The following is a 22,589-nucleotide window of genomic DNA, read 5'->3' as shown; positions in this document are numbered from 1 at the left end:
ACAACTAAGCGTGACCCGACTGTCCCTCCCAAGCATCGGCGGGACCCTCCTATCATAGCGTCCCGCATGTCCCTCCTATATAACATAGCGGGGCCTCATCTTGTCCACCAAACGCGGTGAGTAGACCCTCTAACCTCTCCCAAACAGCGTGACCTCTGGATTGTACAGAGCGTGACCCACCTGTGCGTCCGATGAACACAGTCTGGGGGCTGTTGACCGGACAGGAGCGGCTGCTGCCCTCGGAGGTCAGCTCCTCTTGTATCTGGCCCGTCATCCAGTCGAGCGCCATCCACCCGTCCACCTGCCGACCAGAAGGTAGGTCAGATCAGTTCAACTTAGCAGTCAGCGGGCGCGGTCAGAGCTCAGCTCAGCGGTGACCTCAGCGGTAGCGACAGGTCAGATCAATATCCATTCCCATGTCCTAGTCAGGTAGTTACGGAGCGAGCGAAGCGAGCGTAGTCTTTCCTTAGATTAACGGAAATTTCTGAGTATGAGCGGCCGGCCGGCCGGCCGGCCGTGGTCACGCTTTTGCGAGGCTTATATCTCAGCAACCAGTTGACCGATTTACACGCGGTAATTTTTGTAGGGTAGCTTCATTCCTTCTACCAAGTAATGGACTATTCCCGATGCATGTGGGTGACCCCTTATGCACGTGCCACGTGCAAAACGAAGAGGTGTCACTTTTGTAATTGTTGCAATATCTCGGTAACTACTGGGCCGTTTGCGCTGAAAGTTGGCATGTAGGTAGGCACTCACTAGGCAATGCATATCCATGTGCCAGAGTTGGGGTGCTGCTGCACGTGCGCACGTGCAGGGGTCGATTCCAGATCTCGAGAACGGCTGGACCGATGGCGCTCAAATTTGGTACATGGCTAAGGACCGGTTAGTAGGGTGCCGTGCAAAAGTCAGTTGGGACCCATCTTGCACGTGCGCACTTGCAGGGTGCCGCTTCCAGATCTCGAGAACGGCTGGACCGATTGTGCTCAAATTTGGCACATCGCTAGAGACCGGTTAGTAGGGTGCCGTGCACAAGTCAGCTGGAGGTACCCCCTCGAAATTTCGCACGTGCAAGGCTCACCCTCTCGCTCGCTCCGTTAATCGCCCCAAAAGGCGTTATACTGGTGCTAGGATATGTCGGATGTTGGGCTAGAGCCACCGATCGCGAACACCACTGCCTTTCACAAATCCACCTCCGATGCCTTGCCGTCCTCTTGTCATTCTACGAAACAGCAGGTGCACTGTGCGGTGTGCACCACTCTTATAACACAGACGTGAATCTTCCATCCCATTCCACACCTCGGCCCTAGCAACCTGCTTCCCCGTACGCTTCTACTCTACAAACATTCACACATTTGTTCGGTACCCAACAACCCTCACGGCCCAGTGTGCGCACCCACGTATTAGTAAAGAAATCTTGCACCCACGTACCTTTTTCCCGGTATAGAGTAGTCCGTCCGAGCTCCGGCAGGGCGCGGCGGACACCAGTTCTGGCACGGTGAACGGTAATTTTCTGAGTGTGTCCCGGCCGGGCCCTCCCAGCATGTACAGACTTCCGTCACTGGGGTCCGGCAGAAATGCAGCCGTCCTGGAGAGAGGGGGAGACGGAGAGGGAGAGGGAGAGGGAGGGGTGGTTATATTGTAGCAGTGGACCGCACAGCAGCGATGACGTCAGTCCTTGCAGCAACGATTAACTAATTTATTACGCCGATTCAGTGAAATTAATAAGCCAATTCGTAAATAAATGAGCCAATACAAAAAGAGATGAATGAATGAGTGAATGGTTGAATGAATGAATGAATGAATGAATGGTTGAATGAATGAATGAATGAATGAATGAATGGTTGAATGAATGAATGAATGAATGGTTGAATGAATGAATGAATGAATGAATGAATGAATGAATGAATGAATGAATGAATGAATGAATGAACGAATGACCGAATGAATAAATGAATTAATGAATCGTTTAAAGGAAATAGTTCACTTTTAACCCGGCAGTTGCTGGGGTATTTCGCCACCCACCGTTTGCTGGGGGGGGGGGGGGCGTTAAACGCCCCCAGCCGATAACTCGAGAACCAATAGGCGCAGCGAAACGCACGAGGCGGCAAACGAAAGAACGCGACGAGACGCTTCAGATGAGTACTTTAAAATTGAATTTTGAGGTCACAGGTCAGGTCAAGGTCAGGTCAAACACCTGAAATCGGGCTTTCAGTAGCATGGACTTCAGGACTTCGCAATGGGCGCCTCTCGTCATAAACTCTGTCAAAACGGTGCACAATCCACCATATAAGGCCTGCAAGAGTGTCAGCTCCATATAGGGGTCAGTCAAGCATAGGTCAGGGTCAAGGTCAGGTCAACCGGGCAGGCACATATCCCCGAAAATGAAAACTGATATTCCCAGCCTGTGACACATGTTTTATGGGCAATTTGGGGCGTAGAACACGATGGTGACATTCATTTTCCCATATGTGTACGTTTTTGGCTAAAAAAGTTCAATTTAAGAATTGCATGTATCATGGTCGTGAAGTAGTCACGAGAAATTGCCAAGATTCAGTTCAAGATTTTGGAAAATGCGGAATGATAATCAACAATTGAAGATAGCCATTTGATTGTTCATGGTATTGGCAGTCTAATGGCGTTTACGGCATGTCTGTATGTCTATTCTGTGATTTTATATGATTTTTTGAACATATGCCGTTTTTGGTCGAAAACTCAGAAAACATGACGTCACTAAAACTTCGATATCTCAAAAATTTTCCGACCGATTTTTTTGAAACTTTGTCACAATAAACTTCAATCAATTCCCTACAGGTACCCAAAATTTGGCGCGCCTGCGGCGCGCCGTTTTTATGCTATGGCCCGGCGAAAAAAGTGGGGGCGTTTAACGCCCCCCCCCCCAGCAACTCGCGGGTTAACATGGGGTTTTGAACTGAAATAGCAGTTTCGTAGCTTGAGCTGAGACTAGCACAAATCAGGAGCTTTTACGGCTCAACGATCACCCTAGACGAAGATATTCCATTTCTCGTTCCGAAAAGAGTGCCTTGCAGAGGAATGCGTGCCTTGCACAGGAATGCAGCCACGTCATCGTCAGCCAATCAGCATGCTGCTTACAGCCAATGCAGTATGCGTAGGTTTGAATCACGCGATATGATTGGTCAACGCGTAATAAGCTTCCGCCTCAAACATTATTTTACATAGAATATAGTTCGTCCTATATTAAAATATAGAAAATAATTGTTTTTACAAAAAGGTTTTACTTTCTTTCATGATCATTTTGAGCATAAAAAATCATAAATCAATAGCAAAATACTAATTTCAGGAAAGTGAACTGTTTCCTTTAACAAATGCATACATAAACCAATCGATCAATGACCTTCGTTCGTTCCTTCGTACGTTCATTGGGGTTTACGGGCGCGTCGACTGCGGTAAAAACAATGAGGCAATGACCGATGAATTCAGGAACTATTCATATAATTAATCCATTTAATAAATCAAGCAAATAAACCCGCAAACATTAGATGCTTGAATGTACAAGTAAATTTACTGAATAAATCAACAAAAGATGGTAGCACCTGTAAACTTAAAAACGAGTCTTTATACCGCAATGCCTCCTTCGTCCTTACAGTTCCTCGCCTCTCCCATCCCTCCTATAGTTCAGCATGATAGACCCCTCTGCCCACTCACTCTGGCTGTTTGTTGGGCTCCGGTGCGCGCACGGTCGGGCCCCGGTCCAGTGTCCACAGGACCTCCCCGCTGACACGTCTGAGTGCGTGCAGCCGACCGGTGAGGGTGGACACCAGAATGATCTCTTTGTCCTCCATAGTCGGGATCACGGCCGATGACTGCGACTGGCGGTGTAGAGGCGGGGTTGGGCGCGGTTCATATTCGGGAGCTGTATTGAAAGCTTAGGAATTGATTGGACCCCGAGCTTCGTTGCAAAGTTAAGTTCAGACAGGAACTTAGATACAGACATTATCTAACGCATCGGTGTAGGTGTAGGAGGAGTGTAGGTGCGTAGTTTGAATAAATACGTACGTAGTCTCGGGAGAAGTGTAGCTTTGAACGATCTTTGGTGGTAATACAAGACAAACAATCAGCGAAATGTCAAACAAACCGGGTGTGAGGCGCGAATAAATCTCAACACCTGTCATGTCAACAAAAAACTCAACATTATGCAAACTGAAGTCTGTAGCCGAACAAAAAGGGAAATTGGCAAAACTCCTCTGTTTCAAAGGAAAAAATAGAGGGTAGTCATGTTCGTACCTGTTTAAATGTTTTCTCTGTTTCACCGTGGTGAGCTTCATTGCTTTTAAAATATCCATGCAGATGGCCGAGCTTTTGAAGCTCCTCCTCAATAGTATGGTCCTCTTGTTCGTCTTCCAGTGTCACATCTCCATCCGAGTTGCTCCTATAGAACTCGTTCCTACCGTTTTCCCTTTCATTTGCAGTGCCTAAACTTGGGATTGTCTTGCAGAGAATAAAAAGCCCAATAAGGGCAACGAAACACATGATCCTTGCCATTTTTATGGTCGACTTGGGTTCTTCAACTAAATAAACTGTCAATGTGATAACAAACAACACAATACCATCCTCTGCTCATGGCCTCATCAGCATGAATCTGTTAGCATCATCCTGAAAAAAGCAATTAGATTATTAAAAAGCAGGACATTCCCAAACGGTTTCGATTTTTCACAGTAAATCAGTAAAGCAATAGGTGCAATTGCAGCAATGTGACAAGGCAAGCAAGAGTGTAAGGACAGATGAACCACCACGGGCCCTGTGGTCGGGTCAGGGGCACGGCCACGAAGACTAGCAACGTTTGCTCGATGGGTCATTGAGAAAAAGCAACAGACTGAAAATATGTAAAGAAGGATAACAGATAAGAAAAACTGAAAAAAATGATGCGATTAAATGCAACCCACAAGGACAGAAAAAGTCACGGCCCACGGGCATCCGGCGTAGTGTGTGGATGTTTCAGTCCGGTGTCCATGACCTTCTTGAGGAAATAATCAAATGAAATAACTTTTATTATACTAAAGAATGCTGATACAATAAGCACTACAAGTGTAATGAACACGGCATCTGTCAAGATACTCTGATCAAGGCCCTATATTGATATAGGTACCTGACTTTGTATATGACTCTGGACACTGATAACATCCATTTGATTTTATTTCATCACTCACAAAAACAACGGTATACCTACAGAGGAGAACTGTCAATAGCGCCAGTTTGCCACAATAACAATTGCGGTTGCCAATGTTGTTGTAACTGATGGTAACTGATATGAACAAGCATACGACCACCCCGACCACGCAGCACGCATCTCTTTGCATTCCTTTCAAATTTGTTACGTCATGAGAAGTGAGGACATTGATTTGGCATTTGACCAGCGACACAAATATTATGTTGTGGAAAAAATATAATTCACAAAAAAGGTAGTCTACTACGAGAAGTGTTGATTCATATATCAAAAGTCTTTCATATGAAACTGCCTAAAGAAGTATACATAAACTGAAATTTTGAAAATATATAGATAAGATTTATGACGTCCTAGTATTGCAGAGGGTTCACAAGAACCGTCTCTAAATGATGTTATTACACATATATTGTGATTGCGATTTCTTTTTCGGAATTTCGTGTTATTGGAACGGTTTGGAGGCTGGCCGTTGGAACAATGCGGAGGGAAAGATATGAAGATAGGAAGCTGCTTTAGCTCCTGCTATTTCGATCAAAGACTGATCGGAACAAAAAAAAAAAACAAATATGCGGTTATCATCAGTATTGAATAGGATCATTATTCCACGGATCATTATTCGAAAGTTTTAATGTGCCTACTACTAGAAAATGGTCACCATGATTTGCTAGCGATTGGAATGCAAAAAAAATAGCCGACAATCTGCTTCTGATAGTAGCGAAGCGTGACGAAATATTTTTTATGCAATGAAATGGTCTTTGCAGCAAAATAAGTATCTGTTGATTTCTTTCTGGCGCAGCTGAGACATTCCAAAGTGTTCAAATTTAGCTGATTTTACACTCGCGACGCCTACTAACGTGATATTCTGCTTGACGATTGGTAGCTGCTTCACAATAACATGCCTCAGCAGCCGCCCTGAACACACATTTTGCTGCTTTGGCCGTGAACGTATAATACGGGATGCATTGCGAGAATGAATGAATGGGTGTAATCATAATTCAAATTCAGTTTAGACATCTAATATCAATATGCATTGATATTTTTTGTTAAAATTTGAACGAGACAAAGATGGGCAAGCTTACAATTGTTGCATTTGTGACCTTCTTTATTGTTGACATTCTTATCATTGTAAGCATTGCAACTCCTGATTGGGTGGTGTCAGACATCGGAGGTAAGCACAAGATGTGACATCTGCCTACCTCAACCTCCCGTACAAATATACTTGAATTGGAACGGTCTCAGGTCTGAGTATTTTTACTTAAAGACTGAAGCATTGTCTTCTCATACTCTGAGTGTGCTGTTTCATGAAATCCAACAGTCTTTACCATGCCCCTCCATTTCTACTCCATTGCATCTGATCTGGCAGTGACCTTGCCCCCTATCTTCTTCCTCAGGCAGTATTCGTCTGGGCCTGCTGTGGTCATGTCAGACAAGTCGCGGACGCCCAGAGACCTGCTATGTGCCTCGTCTTTGTCCAGAGTGGCTACTCGTGCTCATATGCTTGCTCTGCAGCTGCCTCTGTGTGTCTACAACACTGCTACTGCTGCTGCTCGGCACATGGAGCCACCGGCTATATAATGCTGCACGATGGCTTGGATTTGCAGCTGGTGAGCTTGAGCAGTGTTGAACTGTAAAGAGAGCATTGGGCAATGTAAGTAAGAATGTAAATGAAGATTGAAGTCTGGGGTGGCTACATGCTATTAGTGTTGGTTTATGGTGGCCAGTAAATATGATGATAATGTTCTGGTTTTAGGCATAGGTACCCTGATGGTGCTGCGCATATTCCAGGGTCAAGGGTGTGTATTGAATACAATGACTTTTATGGCATGTTTTTGAATAGTTATTTTTCTTATTTTGATTATAGAAATGTTAAGATATTCACCCTTCCATCTCTCCTTTGTTCATTGTTTATGATGTTACATATGATTTTCTCTCTTTGCAGTGGTTTTCCTCTGTCTGGCTGCAGTGATCCTGCCAGCAGGCTTCCACATGGCAGAGATCGGCAGTGTGGCCTACCAGCTGCCCCCTAGCTACTCAGTGGGCGTCTCCTACATTCTCTTCATCGTCTCCATCTTTGTGACAGGAGCGGCTGAGCTGTGCGCCTGCCGACTCTGCCTGTCACACCACCGGTGATTGTCTGAGACACCTGGCAACCGAACTGTAAGTAGAGCTTGGCTGCTCTACCAGATGTGAAGCTGTACTCACTATGGTGATCTCAAAGCGTGCGGAGATAAGCCAAGGGATGTGGCGAGACTGGATCCCGTGCCATTTTGTGTTACCTACTCGTGTCTCATTTTTACATAACAGGCTGCATAAGTTGTCTTTGACGCTTGACTTTTTTGTAGAAAGATTCCATAATTTCACGGAAGATGTCGTTATTTTTTTATTTTACGACTCGCTTTTGTTACATGTCGGTTCTTCGTCACGAGGGAGGGACGCAAACGGCAAAACGCTTAACTTTCGGTCATTATGAAGCTGGTTTAGCAATGAGGCGTACACTCATTCACTGTTCTTTACTTAGGGTCATAGCGCAGTTAAGAAGAAGGTCATGCGGCCCCAGAATCCAAACCCCGTAATTTCTGCGTGACATTTGTGCATTATTTCATGACAAGAATTTTTTTAATCTTGTGTATTTACAACTTGATGCAGCAAGAAGTATAGTAATAGCTAATAACTATCGTACTTTCCACTGGAAAATTTGACTGCAGTTAAAAAAGCCCATACCGGCCGATGATTTCCTACTTCAGTCGGGGGAGGTTTGGTCAATCGTTGTCATTTTTAGCACGTGCTATTTTTGTCACACGTGCTAAAAATGACAACGATTCTGCTATTTTTGACAACGATGAGGCCGATTTCACTCCTCAGCGAGGAAATGAAGATTTTGGAAAGATAAACACTGATTTTGGAAAAGAAGTGCTGCGACCTGGTGCAAGACGAAGAATCCAGCTTTAATATGCCTGTTATTTGTATGGTAGTTTGTTTTGTGGCCTGAAGTTGGAACTTAAAATTGAAGCATCCGAAAATGATCGATATTGATCGAAAACATGATGTTGATGAAAAAAATAATATTTTAAGTTGAGAGAGGAGGCCATTTTATCCAGATGCAGTAGTTTACTTCTTGAAATTATTTTTGCTAATGACGGCTGCTAATTATCCCTCATTACATGGCAGTCGTCGTAAGCAAAAATAATTTCAAGAAGTAAACCACCGCATCTGGATAAAATGGCCTCCTCTCTCAACTTAACATATTATTTTTTTCATCAACATCATGATTTCGATCAATATCGATCATTTTCGGATGCTTCAATTTAAAGTTCCAACTTCGGGCCACAAAAAAGGGTATACTTCAACGTTGGACTACCATACAAACAACGGCCATATTAAAGCTGGTTTCTTCTTCTTGCACCAGGTGGCAGCACTTCTTTTCCAAAATCAGTGCTTGTATTTCCAAAATCGTGATTTCCTCGCTGAGGAGTGAAATCGGCTTCATCGTTGCTAAAAATAGCTGATAGCGTTGTCATTTTTAGCACATGGTTGCCAAAAATGGCATGTGCTAAAAATGACAACCATTGACCAAACCTCCCCCAACTGACTTTATTTGCTTTCTGTTTTCTTGTATATTTACTATTGCATGATAGAAAAGGGGACCTGTGACACAAAGCTACATAACCTATACAGGGAACGCTGCATCATGTAGGTATACTCTGTGAAAGTGTGTAAACTAGCCCTTGGTATGCGCTTGCATTATAGACGCGACGTCGTTGCGCTTCTCTCCCTTCGACATAATTGTTTTACGCCTTCCATATTGTGGAGCTCAACAGGGGACGGTGGGACTAACTATTTTGTTATCTTAGCTGTGGGTAGAACTTGACCTGACCTGACTGCAAGTAGATTTAATCGAATGGAAACGTGCGTCTTCCCGGCTAAACTCAGGCTTTGAATTGGCAAACGTTTTCTGTGTATGCAGCGAGTGTCGTGTACCAGCATATTTTTACGGTGTTGGCTCCGGCAATTGTGTTCAAAACGATTGTAGGTATTTGTGTTTCCGGATCGTTGGATCTGATTTTATAAGATGGCTGATCAGAATTATGCGATTGTGCTCGTACCTCATAAAACTCATCGTGCTGTTCCGTGGTGGGCTGTGGCCTTTTGCAGTGTAACGCGATCGTGCATGGATGGGACAGCCGCGTGTAGTGCCAATGACGTTCTTTTTTACGCCCGTGGTCTGAAGAAATGTTTTTGACAGTTTGTGAAAGCGATATTGTAAATGAAACGAATGGCCATAAGTGTGGAACAGTGGATGAACAATTACCTGTATTGTAATATAAGTGACGTCACCATGTGATTTTATGAGCGGGATTTCAGCTCCCAAGGAAGGACGTGTCGTCATTCTCCCGAGTCAAAAGTCGCTGACCCTTCTCTGGTCCCGTCTCCTCAGAGCGACCGGAGAACAATAAATAGCAGATTTCGACGGCACGTGCAGCGCTGAGCCTACCAACTTTGCCACTGACCTGTGTGTAACTTGACAGGTCACTGATGGCATAGGCTATGCTGATTGGGTAACAGATAGTGAGTGTTTGAGGGAATCGAAACAGGTTTCCTTGACCAGTCAGCCCTCACACTTCCGACCGAACTAAAGCTCAGTCAACGACCACTTTACCAAATGCACTACACAGCAAACACTCAAAGCTCAAATAGCAAAGTGTTAAAATGCTTTATTCAAGTATCTAACCAAACTGAACAATGGCAAACACATCACGGCACGGTATTCCCGCCCTCGGCAGTGTCCTGAGGCCGGTGATTGCGACACCTCACCCCGGTCTAGCGAGGGTTACGCGGCGCCGAGTCAGCTGAGGTATGGCGACGGGGCTGACTGTTCATCAATCGCCGCGTTATGAAGGCCTCCTTTGATTTGGAACCGCGCTGAATCCACACTCCGTCGTTCGTCACGGTTTATCGCGTCGCGAAACTACCTGTAATCAACTCCCCGTGTGCGTTCCGCGTGTCTAAACTCATCACACGTCCAAAAACTGTTCAATTGGCGCAGTGGCTGCGCACCTAAGCCTCATTTCGTCACGCACTTACTGCCACATCTGCTTCTAGTGCCTCACCGGTGTTGGCGTCCAGCAAACGTATCCTGAGTCCCATCTCCCTGCGCAGAACCAGAGTGGCCACCAGCCGCGCGCCGGCTGGCCTCGTCACCTCCATCTTGGCCAGAACTGGCCGCTCGGCGCCCTCCTCACTCCCCTCCGTGAGCACCACGTTCAGGGCTCCCTCTGCGCCGGTGACGTGCTCTGCGATGTGTACTGACGGCACCGGCGCGCCGGCGGGTACCGCCAGAGTCGGCTCCGTCTCCCCGAACTGGATGTACACCGGCCTAGCGCACACAGCTACCGTTTGAGGAGCGTCGTCTAGCGAGCGGTCCTCAATCAGAGCAGACTGTCGCGCGGCACCTTCTGCAACCAGCTCGTCCGATGACGGGCTGGTCAGCAGAGTCGCATCTGGAAAGGCTGCAGCGAGGATCCTCTGCAGACGAGGAATCTTGGCGGTGCCTCCGACGAGAACCAGACGATCCACAGTGCTGACACCGGCGGCGGCGACGGCGGCACGAGCCAGATCCACCCACTGCTGCAGCGCCGGTCCTAGCACACTCTCCAGTCGCGCGCGCGTCACCTGACACCCAAAGTCCACCCCATCTAGCAGCGATTCCACAAAACACTGCGCAGTAGCCATGGTGGAGAGCACGTGCTTGGCCACCTCGGCCGCCGAGCGCAGTTTCGCAAGCGCCTTCCGCGACTCCCGCGGATCCGTCTTCCATTTGGCGCGACACTCTCCCGCCAAAAAATCAGCCACGAGATCGGTCAGCGCGTCTCCGCCGAGATCGGCCCGATGTACCGATTCGACGAGTGTGTACAGTCCGGCCGACGACCTCACCACGGCTGCGTCGGAGGTCGCTCCTCCGGCGCGCACCACGAGACAAACGAGCGGCGCCGTCTCCTGCGGGGACTGACCGACGTCGTGTGCCATAAGCGCCGCCACCGGTTCCAGGACGGTCTGTCGCACGTGGAAGCCGGCCTCCTCGGCCGCTCGGCGCAGTGTCTGCCGCTCCGAGGGGGCGAAGTGAACGGGCACGGCGAGTACAGAGTCGAACTGAGTCTGCTCGCTGCCCACCTGAGGAGGAAAGAGGATGAAACATCAAACAGGGGTTCGAGGTGGAAAATATCCTTCACGAGCTGAGCAGCAGGTCCGAGCAACTCATTTGTGTGTTAGCTAGTAAATCATGCTGCAGCTTTGTTAGAGTGACATAGATCTATAATTGATTGCTATTGTGGAAAATTGTTATCAATTTAACGACTCAAAGGCACCAAACATCCTACGACGAACACGCCTCTCTATTAGAATTATCCAAGCAACGATTGCACGAACTAGTACCTAACTATACTATTCATATTATAGAAGCAAGATTATCCAAATACATATACAACCTGTCAATTATATAGGGGAGAGTGGGGAAAGATGCCCAGGGTTTTACTTTGTCATATATTATTCGAAAATGACGGTCGGAAAGCAAAAACTTGGAGTTTCAACGGAAGCCGACATCATTTTGATCCAAACATATCACACTTTCGTGCCTGAAATATGATAACATTTTTTGCTAATAAGCATTTTCCTAAAGAAGTGAAAGGGGGCATCTTACCCCACAGGGTGGGAAAGACGCCCCCTGGCGTTGGGGAAGATGCCCCCTGCACTTTAACCCTATTCCTGGCGGGCTCCGCCGGGACAAGAAACTGGCGGGGGGGGGGGGCCGATTCGGCCCCCCCCCCCCTGAGATCTCGAGAACGAAGCAAGATAGCGACAAGCGGTAAACGGCATCGGATACGCACGGCCAAGATCTACAATTTTTACTAAGGTCATTTTCAGGTCAGGTCAAAGATGACGTCACAGGGGTCGAAAAAGTCAAAATGGCGGCACTAGATATGGAGAGAGTTTTTCTCGAATAACTTTCGAATTAGTCAAGATAGGAACAAACTAAGGGCATCATCGTGATCCTCTCGTCAATCCGCATCGAATGATATATATGTTGACCTCGAAAGGTCAAGGTCAAAGGTTGACCTCAGGTCACGTGACCTCGAGGTCATCATGTATATCATTCGATGCGTCTTGACGAGCTGAACACAATGAGACCATCCACGCGTCTGTATCTTGTTCCTGTACGGAGTTATTGGCCAAAAACCTTTGGTGACCTTTGATGACGTCACATGACCTCACAGCTGCCCAACAGCAAAACAGACCTCAAGGTAGTGAAGGTTGATCGTATATGAAGTCATGTATGGTATATGGGGCCATTCCGACCCGTTTTAGTGGTAAAAACAGGGAGTTGATTTTTCCCCCATTGACTTATAATGGGGAGGTCGCGAAATTGACCTGACCTTAGGTCACCGATATCGAAATTCTGAGATATACAAATTGCACATACTGGTACCCTAACTAAACCCTGAAGAGAAGAAATTGATCGGTCAAAAACTCTAGCTCTGGCGTGATTGCAAACTTTTCTGAGGTAGCGTCACCAAACCGCCTCTGGTGACCTGACCTGAGGTCAGATCAACTCAAAATTTTCAGACATGTTGCGTAGAAGCCTTTTAGGAAAAGTCAGAAAATTTGAGCTTCCTAGCTCAACGCGTTTGGGAGATATAACCAAAAAACCTCAGGGGGGGGGGGGCTCCTGAGGCCCCCCCCCGCCAGGAATAGGGTTAAGTGACATGAATGTGCACGTGAATCGCCTGAACGAATCAGTAGTCCCTTCGAGCCTGCAGTAGACACCAAACGTCATCGTAAGGGCCCTCAAAAGTAGTCGTAAGGGGCTTCAGAGGTCATCGTTAGGGCCATCATAGTCCAGCGCGGCCCAACAAGCCTCCGTGGTGGCGTTCGGAGACCACTGTGGGGCCCTTTTAGGTCTTCATGATGCTTGAGGGCCCTCGAGCCCATCGTGGGGACCTCAGATGCCAGCGCTGCCCGTGGAGCCAACGTGGGAGCCCTTAAAGGATGTCGTGAGGGGCCCTGGAGCCAATAATGGGGCCCATAGAGGCCGTCGTGAGGGCTCTCAGAGTCAGATGCCGCCCAAAAGTCGCTGTGTGGGCCGAGAGACCGGCATGGGGAGCACCCGACCGTACTGGACTCTCAATAGTCCCAGATCGGCTTTTGTCTCTCATCACAAGTATGTAATAAATGATTTGACGGGCTGCTTGAAGGACAGCCTACGGATTTAGGGGGGCGTCTTTCCCCATCAGGACAGGGGGCATCTTACCCCAAGGTACCGAAGTAACATTAAATCAGTTCAATTTGTTAGCCATAAACCTACAGCCTGAAACAAACTGTTTGGGACACAGTACACGCATGTTAATGTATCACGACTATAGCAAGGGACGCAAAAACTATCAACCTTCTTTGATATTTACAATGTTTTGACACAAAAATATTTTTTGAAAGCAGCAAATAAAAAACATGCAATCACCAGCCAGCCGTTGCCCAACTGAGCTTCGCAAATTTTTGTTCAGTTAAAGGTAGTGTGCCAGCTTTCCTGGACCATATGGAGTTAATGACCCGGGTAAGGAGAACCGGATTTTTAGAACTTATCCATACCTTCAAAACTCATGGAAACGTCTTAAATTCTTCAAATTTTGAGTACCCCAGTGCGAAATTCGCCCCGACGGGTTGTCGGTCGTACCCCAACCACATTTCACACCACTATGAACAATAAATGCACATACTAAAATCGCTATTACCGATAGGCTCATCCAATCAAGTTTCGATAAACCCGTTCATCATCATCTCCTGCGGTTTCGAACACGCCTGTTAGGTGGCTTCTGATGCTCGTCGAGGTCGGAATTTCCAAATACGCGTGGTGCGTCGGGCTGCGCGCTCTGACTTCGGCCAAGAAAAATGCGTCAGCTGATCATTGTCATTTCTGCCACTTGCGTGTGGTGAAATGGGGTCATAACTTATAAGACGGCTTTTTCATATCAATTATTTTACATAAAATCATATTTCAAACCATAAATAATGTTCGACAGCCAAATAAAAGAAACAATACCAATACGGGCTTACAGTTTAAGGCTCGACATTGTGTTGTCTACGATTAGACAGCTGATAACTCATTCCCGTACGTCGTATGGTCGTAACACTATAATGACCTTTGCTTATTGTCACAAACAAGTGCGCCGCATTCGCGATTGTTGCCCGACGCCTGTTTGCAGGTGAGCCCACTACAGTTGTTATACATATCTAAAAACCGATAAACTTTTAGGCCAAAAAGGCACTATTCCAGGCCCATTTTTGATTTTTTTTTTGCGATATTAGGTAAAAACAGAAGCTTCTTATCCTAGGAAAAATAACATGGGAAATCTTTCAAAGGTGGCACACTATCTTTAACAAGGCAGGCTTCCGCTTTACGCTAAGAACATTAATTTCCAGGTTCGATTCCTTGTTTCGCCGCTAGAGGGGGTGGGGCGTCTTTCCCACCCTGGGCATCTTACCCCACTCTCCCCTACCAAGGACGACTGTCAAGTTTTCAAGTGAGTTCAGGCGGGAACCGAAACCTAATCCAAACAACACCAAGTGCCTGAATTCGGGCCGGCATGTCTCGACCTACCTGTCTCTGCGCCACATCATGCAGGTACTTCAGCAGCGTCTTGAGCACCTCCTCGGCCGGATGCACCTCCTCCTTCTCGTCATGCCGTATAATGAAGCCTCGCTCTTCGTCGACGGGACAGAAGCGCGACTGCAGAGCCGCCTGGCGGTCGTCGGCCGAAAGTAGGCAGCGGACGCGGGCTGCAGTAATGGCGGCGTGTCTCACCGAGCCCTGTTTGGCGGCTGTACCAACTACCTGGGAATGGCAGCAACATCATAACATTCTTACCTCTATCAACAATCTCTCAGAGCGTAGAGAGGTGATGCGCAGATTTGCAGCGTAGCTATACAGTGTAGCTATACAGCGTAGCTATGTAGATCCCGGAAGTGTCGAGGAATGCAATTCGCAACAAGCCCGTATGAAATGGATAGTCTCATTCACATTTATAAACCATTATCAAACAGCCTAAAGTACTGCCACAACACCTGTCGAGGCGGAGGATGTTAAGTCTTATATATCAGACCTCGACTTCTGTACAATCAGACATCAGAGTGAAAAGGCAGACGAGGAGCAGGGATGTAATATGGACAAGACTAGACCAGTGGCCGCCAATCCCTTCCCCGACACCGAAGCAGCGCAGTCCACTGACCTGTTCACCCTCCATGTAGCGGACCACGGCCGGCGTCACACGCTCCCCGGCCGGGTTGGCCAGCACCTCCGGCCGCCCGGTGCCGCTCACAGCTATCGACATGCTCGTGCTGCCGATATGTATGCCAAACGTGGCCGCAGCCTTGTCGGCCGCCGGAGCCGCCACCGCCATCTTGAAAAAGGCAAAAGACAGTCAGGCATGCAGTGCAGGGATAGTTCAATTCAATATCATGGATTATGGACATAAGTCATGAACAAGACCTGTTTCGTGCATATTTTGGAGCATAGAGTTCTGTAATAAAATTTGTGTTCTTTGTGAATGTTATGTTCGGGCTCAATGTGTTGCATGTTTGGGATCTGATGTTTGCTAACTAGTTCACATTTTATGCCCATCATTAGTCAAGCATCTGGTGTTCTTGTTTACTTATTAGGGTTTACGGGTGCGTCGACTGCGGTGGCCGTTTTGTGCCCATATCTGATGTTCTTTTCCTAACATAAAGACTAAATGGTGTACAGCAACATTTAACAGCATTCTACAATTTAGACAAGCAAACAGTTGCACAAGTAATTGTGTACCTTATTTGAATTATTGATCATGTTTAATCCCAGACTTCATTCCTTTTTAGATCCCCAAATACAGGCTGATGTGCACAAAAAATGTGTAAATGGTCCATAAAACTAATTTGACATTGGCAGAAGAGGTGAGCAGAAGACAAAAACCCAGTCTGTGTATGTGGCTACTGTACCTGAACCCTTCAACAAAAGTTCAGCAATAATGATCATATAATATTTGTTTGCTAATTCTTCTCAGCCTATCAATAGTGAACAGCAGTGCTTTCAGCGATAACTAAGTTTCGGACCTGCGATAACGATAAAACGATAAGAAAGGTTTACGCTACGATAAACGATATTTTTTTTTCAATTTTACGCTAACGATAAACGATATTTTTTTAAAAAAAATAACAGCGACAGCGATAAAACGATAACGATAATTGTTTTTAGCAGCGATAACGAAACGATACACGATAAAACGATAACGATAATTACTCTTCTAGGAGCGATAACGAAACGATAAACGATAAAACGATAGTGATAATTTTTTTTAACAGCGATAATAAAAGCGATAAGAAATACAGCTTGGCGGATGGCAACCGGTTGCGCACACACATACTGTCGCGCGGCATACACTGTCGATCGTCTTCCATTTTTTCATCATCCCGTTTTACATTTTATCGTTTATCGTTCAAAATTTTTGTAACTTGCGATAAGTGGATGAGCGATAATTTTGAAAATTTAGCGATAAACGATAATGATAACCGATTTACTTAACAGCGATAATTATTATCGTTTATCGCTCATCCTATCGCATGCGAAAACCACTGGTGAACAGTAAAACCAATTTACTGTTCCCCAATGAGAGGCTGACAAGAGCCAGCAAGATTGAAAGCAGCAGGAAAAGAAAAGTCAGGCCCAGAACAACCCCAAGGAAAGCTGATATGAAGACAAGTTCTTTGTATGGTTCTTAACCCGCGCCCCGTAGGCGGGGGCCGAAACGGCCCCCCCCCCCCCCATCCTTTTCCGTCAATATCTTCTAAACGGCTGGAGATATCGCCACCAAACTTTCAGGACCCCTCCGGGCATCAATTTTACACATTGTGACCAAATTTTTTTTCCAGAAACTATGATAGGTTGGCCACAAATGACGTCAGAATGACGTCATGTTCTGCCATTTTCGACCGAAAAAAGACCTTCGCGAGAAGAGCTGTCAGGCCTACAGCTTTGAAGATACAGAAAAATGATCCAGACATAAAAGGTGTAGAATTAACAGGACTACAAAACTGCTATCTCGGATTTTTCAAATTTTTGAGTTTTGACTCCCAAAAATTAAAAATGCGATTTTTTGGATATATTAGCCAAAAAATCCAAAAAGTTTTTTGAGTTTCGGAAAAACCGGAATATATGTGATAGTGCCTACCGTCTTCTAACTACATACCAAATTTCAGATCGATACCTCGTTTTTTGGCGAAGTTATAGCGAAAAAAAAAACTGTTCAAAAATGATGACGTCAAATTTTCAAACTCAATTTTTGGCAATTCTAGACCTCGTAGGGCAAAACAAAGACCACCATTGGACTCCCCGTGACGAGCTGCATCGAATCGATACCCATTTTATGCAAAAATATCAACTTTGAAATTTGACCTAATTTGACCTGACCTTGACCTGACCTTCGCTAAAATGTGACCTAGGCTGGCCCCAAAGGCTGCCTAACCCACATAATCGCATTTTTTCAAGTAAAATGGACCATAAAACATGTATCACATGACACTTTCATATTGTGACCCCCGGTGAGTGGTGACCTAACCTCGCTGTGACCTGACCTGGTGTCAGTGACCTCAGATAGCGAAGTATGTGCTTGATGAACAATTTACCATCGATGGTTTTCAATAAATTACCAATTTACTCGATTTCACAACACATTTCTTGAAATGACTGAACGGTGAAAATCCGACCTTTGGCCTGACCTGTGACGTCATCGGTTTGACCTAGGTCAATGAAATTCGGTCATAGGGGTCGCCAGACATTTTCGGTTGGGGGGGGGGGCAAAATCAAGTTTTGTGTTAAATCTTGCCTTTCCCCAGCCGTTACTCACTCGTTTTACATATCATTCGACGCGCAATGGTGCGAGGAATCCGATGGTGACAAAGTTTTCCTTCTAGCTATAGCATGTATTTTTTTTACAAAAAAAAAAATCAAAATTTTGAAATTTCTGGACAAAAACGGCTGTTAGAATTACAGTGGCTGCGATTGCCGACGCACTGCAGAGGGCCCCTGTGCAGACTCTCGTCGCTCATGATCATTACCCAGAAGAAGGTGAAAAACGCTCCATTTGAATCGGATCACCTCGCTAAAACCTCCATTCACGCATGCATGCCGAGGTTTTACGTGAAATGCATAGGGCTTATCCCAGCCGCCGATTGTAGCTAAGAATTGGGCATTCGGCGGAGACTGAGAGAGAATGTCGGAAGTGTGAATCGGAAGTACATCGTTCATCCTTGCTGCAGTGAGAAGAAGTGTTTAGTTCACTCGAGTGTGAACAAAAAGTTTCTGGTTTTTCGAGTGAAGGGAAGCGCTGCAAACGCGACCAAAAATATTTAACGGAACCAAAAGTTACGCACGGCATAACGGCAAGGGTGCTTAGAGATAGGATTGCGACTTTCAGGCCATTTCAGGCCACTCAGGGTCAGTGTGGACTCTCAGAAGCCTGCTTAGGATCCCGGAGATCGGCGTGGGTCACCCCAAATATTTACGTGTAGGTATGTGGTGCTTTAGGGCTTTCCGAGCCTAAGGTGGGCCCGGAAAGACCTTTAGGGCACACGAGCTTTCAGAAGCCAGTGTGGGCGGCGGGCGCTAAGAGACTAGCCCCAGGGTGAGCCTGGAGCCCTCGAATAACAGTGTGAACCGTCGGGGTCTGTGTCGAATCCTTAAGGACCCTACGTTGGTAGGGACATAAGAAACATGTGTTGCGGCCCTCAGAGGGACACGTGAGTTGTGACCCCTCAGATGCCGGGTTGGGGTTAGTAAAGTCTGTCGCCTCAAAAGTTCGGCTGAACTATCATAGGCCAGTTGAGGTTTTCAGAAATTTTCGAAGGCATCCTCAAAGATTCGTGTGGCCCTTCAGAGGTCTACGTATGTATAATGTCCTCAAAGATCCCTGTATGGGCCCTCTAGAGAACATGGACACCAGTGGGACTCTCAGAGGCCGGTTTGGGCCCTCCGAAAGCTTCTTAGAGCTCAGTGGAGCTCCTTAGGAGCCTGTGTGAAAAGCAGGCTCATGAGCCCTGCGGCACTTGAACGGTACTTGTGCCTGTCGCAGACATTTGACGAGAGTTGAGAAATGCCCCGAAGATTTCGTGTCACGTTTTGAACGAAAATTATGTGTCAGCACTCCAAAATTTATGAAAATCAGCTACAAAATGTAATAAAGAACCAACTAGGAACATGGCATGAATCATGGCATTGACATTTCCGAGTCTGGAGTCGGAGTCTTGAAGATTTTGGCGACTGCGACTCTGACTTTGGTTTGAACTGCACGCTCCAACAGAGTCTGACCTCACAGGCATTCCCAGAAAGGTACCCCCATTTTTCCCCGACTCCAAAATCTCATCGGATCTGTATCGATCTCAGGGGGTGCCCGGTCCGAGGTTGGGGGGGCAAGCTGCCCCGCTTGCCTCCCCCCCCCCCCCCCCGTGGCGACGCTAATGAATTCGGTCACAAGGTAGTTCCCGGGTAGGGCTATCGAACGCCGTTTGAATTTTGAAAATCGGCCGGTAAATTTCCGAGATCTTTGGAGGAGGCCGAAACAGCCCCCCCCCCCCTACGCCCTACGGGTGATAGGGTCCGCCGGTAGCCCTACGGGGCGCGGGTTAAGTTAATTGTAAACACAATGAATAAACTTTATATTCCCTGTAACAGCACTTATTTAGTGAAAATATCACCACAATGCACAACTTTGGGAAAAGTCCAAGAAAATGTAAATTGATGAGCTGAAATTAGTAATTACTCATGATTAAGGGAAATATCCCACTTTAAACATGACCTTTTGAACTGAAATAGCAATCACTAATTTTGTAGCTAGCTTGAGCTAAGACTAACACAAATAATGAGCTTTACAACCCGATGATCACCCTGAAAAGATATTCTATTTGTTGATCCATGACCAGTGCCTGATGGTAAATGTCATGCCTGGTCACCCTGAAAAGATATTCCATTTGTTGATCTGTGACCAGTGCCTTGGGATTTGGGAATACGGTGCCTTACAGAAGAATTCCAAGAATGCAGCCAACTATGGCAGAGGCCACCATCAGCCAATCAGCATGTGTTTGGTTTTGAACCATGCAATATCACTGATCAATGCATTCTCGGCATACTTAAGTCTCGGCTCCAAAGTGCAAACAGTATAGCCTGTAGGTATGGAAAAAAGTTCTTCCAACATAAAAATTTCTTGAGAATTCCCATTTTAAATACTATTTATTTCTATTCTTGCCTTTATAAGCATAAAAATCAAAAGTTTCAAACTTATTTGAAGAAAGTGATAAGACTGCCTACTTTCTTTACAAATGATCTGGATGTCACTTAGCTAAATCTAGAGGATACGAGGTGGAGTGACTGTACCTACCTGGGTTGAAAATGTTTATATTCAATCGCAATATTAAAAAAGCGAAACTCGCATGAGAACTGTCCAGAATCAACACTTGATCAACACATGCCACCACACGTGTGAATCACAAGCGACGCCGGCGCCAAAGACAGAAACACCTTTTGTCTTTCCTGCCTCACAAATGTAGCACTATAGCGGGTTCATGGTGGGTTCATGAGGGACAACACTATTCGACCGCCACCCTTGCAGCCATTCTATAACTCAGGAACTACTGAACCGATCGGAACGAACGAAACACCATTCGAATCAGGGGGTACGATTTTATCAGCCGTTTCGAAGCTCGTGACCCCAGGTGACCTCGGTGACCTCAAGAGGTCAACTCGGCATTGACGCCTACTGCAGCCATTCTATAACTCAGGAACTAATGGGCCGATCGCAACGAAAACACCACCAGTCGAATCAGCGTATGTGATTTCATCAGCCGTTTCGAATATGGTGACCTCAGATGACCTCGGTGACCTCAAAAGGTCAACTTCACGTTTTCGCCTATTGCAGCCATTCTATAACTCAGGAACTACTGGGCCGATCGCGACGAAAACACCACCAGTCGATTCAGCGTATGCAATTTCATCAGCCGTTTCGAATATGGTGACCTCAGGTGACCTCGGTGACCTTGGGAGGTCACATGACCGTTGTGGCCTATGGCAGCCATTCTATAACTCAGGAACTACTGGGCCGATCGCGACGAAAACACCACCAGTCGATTCAGCGTATGCGATTTCATCAGCCGTTTCGAATATGGTGACCTCAGGTGACCTCGGTGACCTTGGGAGGTCACATGACCAATGTGGCCTATGGCAGCCATTCTATAACTCAGGAACTACTGGGGCGATCGTGACGAAAACACCACCAGTCGATTCAGCGTATGCGATTTCATCAGCCGTTTCGAATATGGTGACCTCAGGTGACCTCGGTGACCTTAAAAGATCAACTTAACGTTTTCGCCTATTGCAGCCATTCTATAACTCAGGAACTACTGGGCCGATCGCGACGAAAACACCACCAGTCGATTCAGCGTATGCGATTTCATCAGCCGTTTCGAGTATGGTGACCTCAGGTGACCTCGGTGACCTTGGGAGGTCACATAGAATGGCTGCCATAGGCCACAACGGTCATGTGACCTCCCAAGGTCACCGAGGTCACCTGAGGTCACCATATTCGAAACGGCTGATGAAATCGCATACGCTGATTCGATTGGTGGTGTTTTCGTCGCGATCGGCCCAGTAGTTCCTGAGTTATAGAATGGCTGCAATAGGCGAAAACGTTAAGTTGACCTTTTGAGGTCACCGAGGTCACCTGAGGTCACCATATTCGAAACGGCTGATGAAATCGCATACGCTGAATCGACTGGTGGTGTTTTCGTCACGAACGGCCCATTAGTTCCCGAGTTATAGAATGGCTGCCATAGGCCACATTGGTCATGTGACCTCCCAAGGTCACCGAGTTCACCTGAGGTCACCATACTAAAAAACGGCTGATGAAATCGCATACGCTGATTCGATTGGTGGTGTTTTCGTCACGATCGGCCCAGTAGTTCCTGAGTTATAGAATGGCTGCCATAGGCCACAACGGTCATGTGACCTCCCAAGGTCACCGAGGTCACCTGAGGTCACCATATTCGAAACGGCTGATGAAATCGCATACGCTGAATCCACTGGTGGTGTTTTCGTCACGATCAGCCCAGTAGTTCCTGAGTTATAGAATGGCTGCCATAGGCCACAACGGTCATGTGACCTCCCAAGGTCACCGAGGTCACCTGAGGTCACCATATTCGAAACGGCTGATGAAATCGCATACGCTGATTCGATTGGTGGTGTTTTCGTCGCGATCGGCCTAGTAGTTCCTGAGTTATAGAATGGCTGCAATAGGCGAAAACGTTAAGTTGACCTTTTGAGGTC

At 46.6% G+C, this 22,589-nt stretch overlaps 3 protein-coding genes across 7 annotated transcripts in view; 1 reads left to right on the top strand and 2 right to left on the bottom strand.

Annotated features, from left to right (window-relative positions):
* Positions 1-5,945, bottom strand: part of LOC122368748 (serine/threonine-protein kinase/endoribonuclease IRE1-like) — a 43,573-nt gene extending 37,628 nt beyond the window's left edge. Inside the window, exons 1-5 of one of the 4 annotated variants that reach the window (XM_043342966.1) lie at positions 5,897-5,945; positions 4,264-4,632; positions 3,685-3,848; positions 1,429-1,585; positions 181-301 (exon numbers count right to left, since the gene is read on the bottom strand). In XM_043342966.1, the coding sequence (XP_043198901.1) occupies positions 181-301; positions 1,429-1,585; positions 3,685-3,848; positions 4,264-4,521 (700 nt within the window). In that variant the 5' untranslated portion in view covers positions 4,522-4,632; positions 5,897-5,945. The other 3 variants (XM_043342968.1, XM_043342965.1, XM_043342967.1) reach the window with 3 other exon arrangements.
* A 192-nt stretch (positions 5,946-6,137) lies between these two features.
* Positions 6,138-9,537, top strand: LOC122368751 (uncharacterized protein C16orf52 homolog B-like). Its single transcript, XM_043342971.1, has 4 exons — positions 6,138-6,368; positions 6,592-6,804; positions 7,140-7,937; positions 8,789-9,537. Exons 1-3 carry the CDS (start codon positions 6,266-6,268, stop codon positions 7,328-7,330), a joined length of 507 nt encoding a protein of 168 aa, XP_043198906.1. The 5' UTR covers positions 6,138-6,265; the 3' UTR covers positions 7,331-7,937; positions 8,789-9,537.
* A 359-nt stretch (positions 9,538-9,896) lies between these two features.
* On the bottom strand, positions 9,897-20,911 carry LOC122368749 (heat shock 70 kDa protein 14-like). 2 transcript variants are annotated; one of them, XM_043342969.1, is made up of 4 exons: positions 20,650-20,911; positions 15,475-15,645; positions 14,847-15,080; positions 9,897-11,368 (listed from the first exon to the last, which is right to left on the bottom strand). In XM_043342969.1, exons 2-4 carry the CDS (start codon positions 15,643-15,645, stop codon positions 10,271-10,273), a joined length of 1,503 nt encoding a protein of 500 aa, XP_043198904.1. In that variant the 5' UTR covers positions 20,650-20,911; the 3' UTR covers positions 9,897-10,270. The 2 variants fall into 2 exon arrangements, with proteins under 2 accessions (XP_043198904.1, XP_043198905.1); XM_043342970.1 differs by having other exon boundaries at positions 20,790-20,811.
* Between the last annotated feature and the right edge of the window lie 1,678 nt (positions 20,912-22,589).

Source organism: Amphibalanus amphitrite, unplaced genomic scaffold (genome assembly GCF_019059575.1).
Source record: "Amphibalanus amphitrite isolate SeventyFive unplaced genomic scaffold, NRLGWU_Aamphi_draft 000973F_arrow, whole genome shotgun sequence".
NCBI lineage: Eukaryota > Metazoa > Arthropoda > Thecostraca > Balanomorpha > Balanidae > Amphibalanus > Amphibalanus amphitrite.
This window is presented reverse-complemented; position numbering and strand designations above follow the sequence as displayed.

Bases quoted from the DNA above. Each gene is read 5' to 3' on its own strand.
- LOC122368749 (XM_043342969.1), bottom strand. From the start codon at position 15,645: ATGGCGGTGGCGGCTCCGGCGGCCGACAAGGCTGCGGCCACGTTTGGC. The intron at 15,081-15,474 runs GTCAGTGGACTG...TGCCATTCCCAG, and splicing joins GCTACATGGAGGGTGAACAG to GTAGTTGGTACAGCCGCCAA. The intron at 11,369-14,846 runs GTAGGTCGAGAC...TTTCCTCCTCAG, and splicing joins ATGATGTGGCGCAGAGACAG to GTGGGCAGCGAGCAGACTCA.
- LOC122368751 (XM_043342971.1), top strand. From the start codon at position 6,266: ATGGGCAAGCTTACAATTGTTGCATTTGTGACCTTCTTTATTGTTGAC. The intron at 6,369-6,591 runs GTAAGCACAAGA...CTTCTTCCTCAG, and splicing joins GGTGGTGTCAGACATCGGAG to GCAGTATTCGTCTGGGCCTG. The intron at 6,805-7,139 runs GTGAGCTTGAGC...CTCTCTTTGCAG, and splicing joins ATGGCTTGGATTTGCAGCTG to TGGTTTTCCTCTGTCTGGCT.